Here is a 12865-nt window from a genome sequence, read left to right as displayed (position 1 = left end):
TTCCCTTAATAGCAGGCAGAGCTGATTGTTCGGCCGTGTGGGGGCGCTTTTTTCCACCAGAGCGCCCAAAGTTTCCAAAATTGTCCGATTTTTTTCCGTTTTATCTTTTGAAATTCAGATAAATAAACTTGCTTTGAAGTTCATGCTTTAATTCAAGCATACAATTAACCTTTTCTCAACATACAGCCGCCCAGCAGGTCAATTATTGGCTAAATAACCTCCAGAGGTAGGTAAGTATGCGCCTCAATGAAATACCAGTTCAACTTTTGCTGAAACTGTCAAAAGGAATAATTCAACCTTTGGCTCAAAACTTGGGGTCACCTTGCAAAGTTTAGTACTAAGAAAGAAATTGACCAAGATTTACCAGTATTTTAAATTCAAACTGACCGCTTATAACATGAATCCTCACAAGTGGTATATCAGAAAAGAGTCTGTCATAAGTTTACCCCCGGCGCATTCTACATTTATCCAATCACAAAACTGAGAGTGTTACATGATTTGTAGAAGACATTTAGTTGCGAAATTGTCGGGCATCGGCTCAATATTTTTTGCCGATTGATAGAGACCAAAAACAGCAAAGCATGGCTGGCGTTTAACTCTTACACTCCAATGAAGTTATCGGGTCAATGACCCTGAGTGATTCCATGTCAGTTCCAAACACAGACAACTCTTTCTTTGTCGGTTGTTTTAATGTGTTTGGTTTTTTCTCTCTTTTACGATATCTAAACTTGTTTTTATTGTCAGTTCAAACTTTTGTGGAGATTAGTTCACTGTCAGGTGAAAAGCTTTGGTTACGAAGACAGTTGGTAACGAAAGTAGTACCCGAGTTTGATTACCTACATCATGTGAAGCTATGCTTGTTAGTTTATATTAAGGTAGTATGCACCTCGAAAGTGAAAGACTTAAACTTTTGCTCTAACTTTCCTCAAGGAATCTTTCAACCATTCTCTTTCAAAATCAAGAATAAAAATAGGGGGGTCACCGTGCAAATTTTGGTACTAGAGAAACAAATTACTCAAGATATACCGATGTTTGAAATTCAAAATGGCTGCCATCCCTGTGTTAACTCTATGGAGAAAAATAAAATTTTCGAACTTCCAAAAACTAAGACGGTTTAAACGTTTTCTTACACTCAGTCTAGCTTTAAAATGAACCCAAACAAGTGGTATATTAGGGGAAAAATGTAAAAGTTTGAGAGTCCGAATATATCTGTTCTCGAGGCGCATTCTACCTGAAGATGTGAGAGAGACATTATTTTGACTTGTACGCACGCGTAAAGCGAAGCAAGGAGTTGGCTTCATACAATGCTGTGCCTTGATCCTAAAGCAATTTTTGCTTCGACATCCTCTTCTTTTTATCACGTGGCAAAGGCCGCAAACTTTCCGAGTTGCTTTTCGTTATTTTTATGACTTGCTCGCTCTTACATCGACTATGAATTCCAAAAAGAGTTAATGAACGACCTACCGTGACAACAATCATACTGCTGTGTTGTCCGGTTTGTAAAATGAATCGTAAGAATACTCTAATGATTGCAGACCAAAAGATCAAGCCGAAATAAAATTTGAAAGGTTAGGCCTCAGCTTTAGGAAATGTAACTTGTGACGTACGTCCCGTAATGGTACTTTTTAAACAATTTTGTTCTGCATTTTTCCTTGATCTTGTTTCCCGTTTCTTGTTCTGCTCTGGAAAGAATACATGTAATTGAACTATATCCAGATTCCGCTTTGTAATACCCACACATGCATCATTATTACTGACACGTGACTTTATCATCAAAATGGTTATTTGTATATAGATAATATGTATAAGAGTGCAAACAAGGCATTTCCGAGTGCTAATTCTTGCACACAAAAAATATAATCTCCGTCGTGAAATATTGAGTGGGATTAGTCATTATAAAAATCGCTCGCCGCATCTGTTGCTTTGCCGGAAAAAGCATTTGTTTTTGTCTGGTCCCCTACTTATATGAAAGAATCCAAACTTCTGTGTATACTGGTACGGTGCTTCTAAATGCCAGTTCCGTTTTGAATATTTATAATGTCGACTCGTACAGATTTTGGTCATCGCATGAAGTTTTGAAAATGGATTAGTTCGGCAGAAAATGTTATGATCTGCTTCTATGAGTACAATTCTGATTAGTGCACATACCATAGCCATACGACTGCACGTTAGCTTTACCATCATACGTCAACAAGTCTGTTTGTCTGTCTCTGTTTTTGATTTATTTGCTTTTGTTTTCGTTATGCCCACAGTTGGATATTGTGAGCTCAAAATGAAACAGAGAAAGAAATGAAAATGGCATTAAAAACCGCCTTCCATCTTATCATTCGGGCTACGAGTGAGGAAAAAAAGCTGTAATTTTTGGCCGCCGTAGATACACACACAGTTCCACATTTTCACAATTAAAGGAAAGCAATGACACTTGTACTGTATTACGTGCTGTGACGGTTACTGAGCATTTTGCTCGGTGTAAATAGTATCATTTAGTGTGAAGGGCGAAAAAGTGCGTGTCGTCAGACATTACGTTTCTCTTTACAACACGATCGATGATCCGTACCAGTCGACGAACAAGCATGAAAATAAATAATTGTGTTTCTACCGTAACGCAAAAAAGTGTCAAAATTAACGACCGCCACGTCACACAGTACGCCCACCGAATACACCTGCTAGAGCCACGCCGAGCACAAGTATCGTAAATGAAGTACTTGTGTAAATCAGCCGGTGTAAGGTCAAGCCAAATGTCACATAGAGGTCACTCACCAGATCAATAATCATTGCGTGGGACGAAGGGACCCATGGCTGCAAGCTCGGTAAGAGCTAGCATACTTACTTGAGATACAGTTCAATATCTCAAGGAATGGAAGATAACATGGAATATACGTTACCTTCTTGGAGATATCATAAGTTCGTGGACTAACCATGAGCATTGATGAAAAAAAAATCGCCTTTTACCGTAGTATATTTCGAGTATATTTTATGTTTGTTAAATGTTTGTTCTGTTTGTAACCTTCAAGTGTAACGCTTGAAGTTCAAGTTCTCACAATTACCTCTGAATCCTATGTTATGTAGAGTCTAATTAATCACAACATGTACTGAATTTAGTCAGTACCAGAATTCATTTGCAAACAATAAATTACGTGATTTACAAGAAATTTGTGTTTTTCCCTAAACAAGCCCTTGGGAAATGGTGTAGGTCGGTCGTGAACTTTTTCATAATTGTTATTTCTATTTTACAGTGCCACATCAAATACGAGCAAATTTCAGCAAAATTATGGGCGATTTGAAAAATCAGACAAAACGTTTAGCGTCAGAGGGTTTTACATAGGGTAAGTCGAGTTTCCCGAAACGCAATTTTTTTCATTGGACCTAATATCGAAGGAACAAGGAATTGTACTTGTAAACGTTCTTGAAGAAAATATCATGAAAATCATCGACAAAGTTATTGCTCAGATAAACATTTCTCTATAGATTTCAGTCGACAACATAACGCTCTTTTTACGTATAAGGATATCTTTAATGTCAAAATAATACTTGGCCCTGTCTAGGGCCTATAACTGTTAGAAATAAATTATAAAAAGAGATATGAAATATAGAGTTTGTTTCGCCTATCATCGCGCTGTGTCTGAATTAATCTGAATCAAGTCACCTCAATGAATGAGTTGCAAATTTTAATGTTTCAATTTTAATGTTTTAATGTTCCTCCCGGATATCTACCCAATACCTTGCAAAAGCCCAATTAATTGCGGGAATCCGAGTCATTAACGTGGTAAATTTCGGCAGGAGATAACTTGTCCTTATGCCATGTTGACATAGGTTGTCTGCCGTTCCCCCAGTCTACCGATACTCTGAGCTCTGCCATCTATGCGTACGTCTTTTCGATCAGTAAACGTGATTGTCAATATATGATTATACTGAATTTTGAGCGTCTGCATAGAAAATTGTCAATCAATTTGCTAGAAGAATTACATGTGGTGTGTAAATATGGAAACCGCCCTCAGAAATGTCGTATTTCAGAAAGATTAGTTGAACTTACATACACTGAACACGACTGGAACTAATTTTAGATAATTGGATAGTGAACTAATGTCTGTTTAATCTGCAAATATAAGCTCATCTGATTTTCTTGTTAATATATACACTTGTTTTTACTGATTAATTTCTAATATTGCAACATTCAGCTACAGGACACCTAACACTTTTGATAAATTTGAAAAATATGAAGATCCAATTATCTCAAATCGGTTCTAATCGTGTTACTTTTTAATTTCTACATACACTTCATAGACTACTTGACATCTGCCTTGAATTGTTTTTCATAGACATATTCACTCTTTTTATCAGCCGTCAATGTCAGGAGAAAATGATACACACATTTTATGAGTGTTTGACTGCAAATAGGTTGATATAAGACAAGGTGATTGCTAATTTTATCCCGTGGACTGCTTGGCGAATTCCGAACGATACGGACAATGTAAGATGATACAATATGTCCACTGGCTGCGAACATTGTCTCTTCAAAAACAAAATGAGATGCACGTGCTTCAAAGGTACAGTGTATTTAGCAGGGTGTGGTTCTGTCAGCTACATGTTGCTGTAGTCAAATATTCTCCCAGTCAGATATGTAATGCTATTGACATATGAACACATACGGGCAAAATACGTCTAGTCAAAGGTTATCGTCAACAAGTTCCTCGGATGGTCATGACATGAAAGATAAGAGATTAAAATGGGAGGGGAGTAAAAGAGAAATCAAAGTACCCTGCATTTAAGGGAAACAGTCGTCGGAACTGCGTCTGTGCGAGTTTCATGTTTACAAACAATGTATTTCGTGCACGATATCTAGATGCACCTCATTATCATAGCTGCAACATTTAAATTATACGATGAAGATTATGAAAGACATGCATGTTTTAACTTTCATCAATTGCCATCGTACCATGGATACTTTGATGGTGTGGATGCCATGCCACCTTTCGGCGAAGTTCCGACGACTGTATTCTTTTAAGAATATTACGAATTCCTTTGATGAAAACGAGAAAAGTCAACGTGGAAATAAGGAAAGTAAAAACAATTGCAGTGTTATACAGTATACAATGGCGATGGATTGGTCGAGTTGATTTGTTCTGGTGCACTGGGTATCGACAGACAATAAATATGAGATATGTGGTCGAAATTCAGTTGAGAGTTGTATTTGTACATAGGGCTATTTTCTATCAGGCTATGAATTTGTGCAAATCTGTGTTAGAGTTCGCCATGCGTTTGAAAGTTGTGTCGCAGTGAAATAATTTGACGTTATCATATCTTTCAAACTACATTCTGAATCAGCCCTCGAAAAGCCCTCTACGTCAAAGTCGGTTGTGTTTTTCACTTCAATTTTTAACTTTTGAATTAGTTTTCCCAGGTAAATGTCCTCCCATATGAAAAGTGAAGCTGATTTCGAAGCACTGGAAAGCCTCTTGGCGACATCCGTGGAAAATAAATAAGGCGGCCCTTTCAAGTAGCGAGGATAAGTAGAACTCGGATACAAATCAATAGGCGTGTATTGGTCGCTAGAGGGCGTCCTATCAGGTTTCCCGTCACTGATAACATAGCCGGCAGCAAAGTTCTTGTAACGCTGTTTATAGAGGTATTTCATGAGATTTGAAAAATTCACTAATGTGCCATCATTTATGAATAACACAAATGTGCTACTTTGGCAGTATTTCACGCTCCACTGGAGTTCTGTGACGAAAATTCGCGTTGCGTTTTCAAGGCTGTCCAAAATGTCGATTTTCACCATGTCATTGTGTTGTCGCATCTCCCGATCGACAGCTGTCAAACCTGTCGATTGGTAATTTTCGGCACTGCGAAAATCACCATGATGGTGGATTCAAAGTGCAGACGAGACAAGTGTTTGCGTATGGCAGCACGCGCCTCGGTGTTTCTTGGTGAACTTTTGATAACAACGAGAAGGAACGTGTTGGATGGGCAGGGTAAAGTTTTACTTTCTTCAACAAGTCTAGGTTTGAGGTCGAGATCGATGTTGATTGTCTTTCCTTTAAGAAAATTGAAATCGATTACCCTGTGTTGATTGGCAGTGCATTTCACTTCCTCTCTGGTGTGGTACCATAATTTATATAATTGTACAGGATCGGAAGTGAACGGCCACTGTGTCTTTTATTACACATCGGTGGCGATTCACGCCTAGGACATCAAACCTCTCATCATGTTTGGGTGTCATCCCAAGGTTCTGTGCAATCGTTCCGATGTACACATCCTCGTTCAACAACCGGTGAACGTATTTGGCAGCCCCGTAAATACTTAACGCAAAGTCCTTGGACATAACGTATGCTGGCCCGGCGTTGTACGGTGGGTATGGTCTTTCTGGCCACATATCACGAGGCTCATAGTTCCTATTCGTCTGATCTCGTACGGGCATCATTCCAACGTATGTGAAACCCATATACATTCTCTCTGGTTTCAAATTCTGCAATGACGTCATCAAAAGGGCGGTGTTTATGAATACGTCATCGTCGACTTTCATGACGTACTGCACGTTTTGACAGAATAGTTTCACCCACTTGATTGCCATCAAAGTCTTCCAACTCAAATTATCGTAAGATTCGGTAAAGTAACCCTGCAGTATATCACCATAGCGACGGGACTCTTGATCGATCTGGGCCTGATTGCTATCTGCTGAAAGATCTGTACCCAACAGAAATATGGTCTTGCTTCTTTTGCCGTCAAATTGTTCATAATATTGCCCCCAAGTTTCGCGGATGGCCTTTCGGCGAGAAACCCTACTGGCGGTTGAAAACACGACGAAAACCACATCGTAGTTACCAATGCACGTGCCTGCTTTATCGGTTTGGTCGAATTTTGAATTCTATGCGGGTGACGTCATTGTATTTCTCCGATGGACATGCAGCAATGTCCGTATTCTGCAGTTCCTCCTGATAGTTGTAGGTGCTAAGCGGTTCGCGCACTCTCCAGGAGAAATATAACTGCATTTCACACGGCAAAAGGTTGTCTAAGATTGATCCTCCTGAGAAGAACGCGTGGTCCAGAAGCTCTACGCCAACTTTTTGCAATAGCATACCCATGTACACATCTTCCCATGGAAACGCGGCTGATGGCGGCAATATTTGGCGCACCTTTTGTACTACGTCACTGGTCATGACATAACAGGTCGCTCCAAGGTATGGCGGGAAAGTGTCATCTGGATATACGTCGAGTGAGGTGTAATATTTGTGGTGTGGGTCGCGTATTGGGTGCATATCGACAAGCAGACGACCAATCGCCCAACCAGATTGCAGATGAGGGGGAGGGTGCGATAAAAAATTGACAAGTTTGTGAATGTTAACAAACATATCCGAACGAACTTTCATCACATACTTTGCACCTTCGCAGTATGTATTCGCCCATTTCACCATTGTCAGAGTTTTGGACGTCTGGTTGTGAAAGTTGTCTGGGAAATTTCCTTGGATGATGTCACCAAACATACCGTCTTCTCGCAAAATCTCGAACTGTTGAGCTGCGTTCATGGAGGCCCCCATCATGAACAATACTACGATGTCTTCTTTTATTTCATTGGCTGTGTTACCCCACGTGGCTCGTATTGCTGCCCTGTAGTCCTGGTCTTCAGGAGATGACATCACAACAATTAACATAAAAATGTTCTTTTTCAGTCCGTTCTTTCTTTGACATTTCTCAGGGTGGTTGATGATGATGTCTGCCGATGTCTTCACGGAAACTATAGGCTCTTGTATCTGCTGCCATTTCTGACCCGTTCTCGCATACACACCCCTGTCGCAATCGTAGACAGCTAAAACATCAGGCTTAAACTCGTTTCCGTGGCACTGAAAGTAGTCTCCATCATGAAGTTTCCTGGCGATCAGTGCCATGGTAGACTGGACAAACGTCTTGGATGCCATGGTTTTATGCAACCAGCAAACGGTGGCTTTGTTTTGGTCACTATCAAGACCATCCCCTCCCATCGACGTTCCAACCACATCCAAGCCCGGATGTGTGCTGATGTCTTTCCCTACTCGTTCTAGCATTTTCTCCAAGTAGAGGTTCGTCGGAATTTTCTTCAGGCGACGCAAACTCTGAGCGATCAAGGCCGTTGTGTCATTATTCAGCAGAAATATCGAAGACAACGATGACATAGTTTGTTGCTGTGTTCCCTTGTCACCGCCACCGTCAACACCTTCGTTATAATCACCGTCATCGTACACATTTTGGTCGTTGACACTTTTTAGACTCCGCCCACGAGGGTCATCTATGCAGGTGCAGTTCTCGTCGTAGCAAAAATGGCCGCCTTTGAGATTCAATTTGCTGTGGGGATATTTTTCCAAGAAATCGATGACGTTTCTAAAGTTGACGAAAACGTCATCACTTATGACCATGACGTGTGGTACAGAGTGGCAAATCTCAGCGGTTACCTTGATTGCTAGCAGTTCTTTGACGTTCAGGTAACGCCTTGAAGTCTTATCACGCATGTCAATTTGCAAAATGTCTCGGTAAACAAAGTTCTCGTTTTCAATGAATCTGTTAATGTGAGGTTTTGCGGACTTACCAACGACGAAAAATGTCGCCACTTTGCGGCCATTATCGGTATCAAGGTTTGTCCAGGTAAGTCTCGCAAATCTCCTGGTCTCGTACCTCTGTGATGATGACATGACCAAAATCAATAGGCGGATACCAGTTTGATGGTCGCCTTGGTTACAAGTCTGCCTCAAGTACGCGGTCTGGTCGTAAATGCTCGTTTCCAGCAGGTTGGCAGGCAGCCTCGGCGACTCTCGTTTGTATCCCTGTTGTTTCTTGCAGCAGTTGTAACGGTTCTTTCTGCAGGACTTCAGCTGGTTCCAAAATTTGTAGTGCATTTGTGGTGTGAAATGATGCGAGGCTAAACCAACGGCCAATGAGCACGGATCGCGAAAGATGTCGTTAGTGTCGAAGCTGTGGTGAGGCAGAGGGCTGATGGTCGTGTTGAGAAGAAGATTTCCAACATACACGTCTTCCCAGGGAAAGATAACGTGTTTCTTTGAAGCAGTTTTCGCAATTCGGACCACATCCATCGACATGACGTAAGCAGGGCCATTATTATACGGCGGATAAACGTGTGCGGGCCATGCTTCTTCCGGTGTATACCATTTACTCCACGCATCACGAAGCGGTTCTGTGTCAATTTTTGCATCGCCCAGATACAGTCCCGTTCTCGGAGCTTGTCTCAAAAATTCCAGCATATTTTTGGTATTGAGAAACACATCATCGTCGATTTTGATGACGTAATGAGCCCCCGCACAATAATCAGCCGCCCAGTTCAACAACAGAATAGTCTTCCTGGTCAAATTCCGATAATGTTCAGCGAAATCCTGTTGAACAATGTCCTTATATTTGTCATTTTCCTTCAATATCCTTTCCTGCACAGAAGGTGACCTTGCACGGCCGAGGAGAAACACAGCCTTGACATTCACTCCAGGCACATTTGTCTCAGTCATTCCCGCCCAGGTTTGTCGGATTGCCATGCGATGGACGTAGTTCAAAGGAGCTGACACAATCCCGAATAAAACGTGAAGCGAGTTGTTCGATTGTAAGAAATCATCACACACGTTATCGTGTTGTATGATGTACGGTATTTCATTATCCGGTTCGGACGAGGATACACGACCTGGGCAATGTACAAAGTCTAAGCCACAATTGGATTCCCGACCAGTATTTCAACAGGTCACCGTGGAATCCACCTGACGTCATAACCTTATCAAGATCACATAGTTTTCTCTTTGTACCGTACGTGTCAAAGCCATCGTGATGTGTCGTTTTAACACCAGCTTCAATTAACAATTGCTGGACAAAGTTTTTCTGCGCATTGTTCTCACTAAAGTCCCATGCGCCTCTAATATCCGATAGAGTTTTTACCACATTGGCCGACATTACATATGTTCTATTGTAATCAACCCCGATGTCATAAATCGCCTTTTCCGTTTCAGATCTCTTGAAGTCACCCATGGCAACCTCGTTTATCTGCAGACTGGACAGGTAACTGATGATATTTTTTGCATGCACCAAAACATCGTCTGCAGTTGTCACGACAAAGTTTGCGCCGGCGCAGTACAGTTGAGCCCACTGAAGTGCTGAGAGAAATCTCTCCCTACCATCTGGTTGTGAGGTGTTGTAATGAAAGTGTAAAATGTCCGAAGATTGTTGATTCTCTTGAAGCAGTGTATCTGTTTCCTTTCCGTCAACTCCGTCGCCCTCGTTACTGCCGTAGGTATCGACCAAGAACAAGACAGCGATCGGTTTGTCCTCGATGTCCTTGGCTTTGCCCCAGGTGTTGCGAATGGACTGCCGGTGCTGCGAGTTTTCAACCGATGACGTCACCAATATAAGAAGAAAGATACCGTGTCTTTCTTCACTTTCGAGGCATGAACTTGGGTTGTTATTCACAAACTTTCGTGCAACAGTTCCTTTTTCAAGTTCATGTCAACATTGTTGGCACAATGTATGTCCTTCGTTGTTTGAAGTTGTCTCCATAGAAACCGAATCTCATCAGGATGTCTGTCACCAGACAGAATAAGGTCCCGGAATTCGCAATATTGCTGCACCTTCCCGCTAATATCCATGTCCTATATTTTGTGAGGAATGTCGTTGATTTTTCCAATAGAATTCCTAATAAATGTCCTCAACTGGAAAATTATCCTTATCAATCGATGCGGAATATAGGTGTATCGCAGTGTCACGTGACCACAGGTATGACGGACCGCGTAAATATGGCGGATATGTGTCTTCCGACCAGATATCTCTGGAAACATATCGCCACCTACGAGGGTCGCGTTCGGGGCTGTCCCAAACTATCGGAATGCCAGCGGCAAAGTTTGATTCACGGGACCGTTCAAGCGCTTGGATAAAATTCCTGGGATTGATAAAAGTCCTATCATCTGTTTTCAGAACGAATTTTGTGTCAGTGCAGTGAAGCTGTAACCATAGCAGCAGGCGCCGTATTAAATATGTTCTGTTTCCATGACTCGATGCAGCCTTGGCCTTGGTCTGAATTATATCCCCGTATGTCTGGTCCTCCGTTCTGAGACCGAGTCGTTCCCCGTCAGAGGTGCTGTGACTTACAAAAAATACCACAGCCAGGGAACTATTTTGTCGTAATATCTCTGCACCCCACGTAGTACGAATGGCTTGTCTGCTGGCAACGTTTCCGGGTCGACTTGTTATGATTATTATGGCCAGTATATCTTTGCTTGAATCGCAGATATTTGGTTTGTTTATAATAAAATTTTGATCTCCAAATTCACTGTCATTCGGTTTCACTTCATCGAAGTCATTTGTACTTGGTTCAACCTCAGTCTGTCCCCTGATGCTTCGAAGAATTTCTTTATTCTTGTAATGGTTTTCATGCATGCTCCGCTTACCTTGTACACTGTATCTAGTTGATTTTCTTTTTACTTGTTTCCTAGATTCGTCAGCTTTCCACGCAGATCCTGTAATCTTTGAGTCTCCAGGCAGCCCCGGAGCGATCAGTTCGTTGCCAACGACACCGTTGACCATGTCCTTGTGTACGTAGCGAAGCAGGAGCAGACAGTTGAAGAAAAAGAAAACCAAAAGCAGCGACAGGGTCCGCGTCACAGAGATCGACTTGGCAGCCATTGTCTTTTAGTGTAGAAACCAGTGCCGTGTAATGGAACAGGGAACACCAGTCGGGTATAACCCTAGGGAGTCAGACGACAGAGAGCAAAGGAAGTCACCCGAATCGAAGCGTAAGCGACACGCCAGCGCCGAACACCTTGCTGACCGTCATGTAAACATGAAGTAAATGCACAAATTTTCTTCGCCCTAACTAAGTAGTAACTGTCCGATAACGGCTCTTGACCGGTTTAAGCGATCAGATTAGATTAATATTTGACAATCATAAAATGCTGATGTGACACGCCTCACACAAGCCACCATTCTTTTCACGTCATGGTTCAGTAGAAGTACTTAAGTTACTCATAAACCATTTTGTAAATACAAACATTTTTTCATCGTTCTTCACAGACTGACGAAGTACAGCATCCGAAACGTTTGTCTGTCTCTCTTCTTTTTTTCTCTATCCTTAAAATTTTATTTGCTGTGATTTAACTCTTTTCATGCGGTGGGTTTTATTCTCTAAAGCATTCTCTAGTCCAAGAAATCCTATTATGACTAACTCAGAAAGCACTAAAGCAGTATGACAATTATCAAACGAAGTGTTGGTTTTGTTTATCTGACGTTGCACAACTTTAGAAACGGCAGATATGATAACAGGCCGGTGGCATGTGACAATAATTACAGTACAGATGTTGGGTTTGACTGTCTGGCAACAAATTTACACAAACATATGATGATTTATTCATCTGTAATGTGTGTTGGTAGTGCGGTTCAGAATAAAACCCAGTATTGTGGTTTGGAGGTTTCTCGAACGGGGCGGAACATTCGCCATAAAATCAATAAATTTCATGACGTATTTGAATATATAACTGAATTGAATTGCCGTGTCTTTCACTAAATCAATCAGGATTCAAGTGTTGTACGTGTGTGAATAAGCGGCGCATGACAATCTTCAGATATGCGCACCTACAGACTTTAGACATGATGCCTGAGACAGAGACACATACATACATACATACATACATACATACATACATACATACATACATACATACACACACACACACACACATACATACATACATACATACATACATACATACATACATACATACATACATACATACATACATACATACATACATACATACATACATACATACATACATACATACATACATACATACATACTGCAACACATGAGGTGTAATTCATAATGTTAACAATTTATTTTCTGTCTATCAATATG

General features: G+C 41.2%; 2 protein-coding genes across 2 annotated transcripts; both read right to left on the bottom strand.

Annotated features, from left to right (window-relative positions):
• Window positions 1–3504: 3504 nt before the first annotated feature.
• Window positions 3505–10570, bottom strand: LOC139125587 (uncharacterized). The gene has a single exon (XM_070691689.1). It carries the CDS (start codon window positions 9507–9509, stop codon window positions 6840–6842), a length of 2670 nt encoding a protein of 889 aa, XP_070547790.1. The 5' UTR covers window positions 9510–10570; the 3' UTR covers window positions 3505–6839.
• LOC139125231 (lactosylceramide 1,3-N-acetyl-beta-D-glucosaminyltransferase-like) lies at window positions 6113–6442 on the bottom strand. The gene has a single exon (XM_070691328.1). It carries the CDS (start codon window positions 6440–6442, stop codon window positions 6113–6115), a length of 330 nt encoding a protein of 109 aa, XP_070547429.1.
• Window positions 10571–12865: the final 2295 nt, after the last annotated feature.

This window comes from Ptychodera flava, assembly GCF_041260155.1.
Source record: "Ptychodera flava strain L36383 chromosome 3 unlocalized genomic scaffold, AS_Pfla_20210202 Scaffold_25__1_contigs__length_14229661_pilon, whole genome shotgun sequence".
NCBI lineage: Eukaryota > Metazoa > Hemichordata > Enteropneusta > Ptychoderidae > Ptychodera > Ptychodera flava.
Note: the sequence above shows the minus strand (reverse complement) of the source record. Positions and strands in the feature narration are given on the sequence as shown.

What these genes read in the sequence shown, in the direction of transcription:
- LOC139125231 (XM_070691328.1), bottom strand. Translation starts at nt 6,442, where the DNA reads ATGGGTTTCACATACGTTGGAATGATGCCCGTACGAGATCAGACGAAT.
- LOC139125587 (XM_070691689.1), bottom strand. Translation starts at nt 9,509, where the DNA reads ATGGCAATCCGACAAACCTGGGCGGGAATGACTGAGACAAATGTGCCT.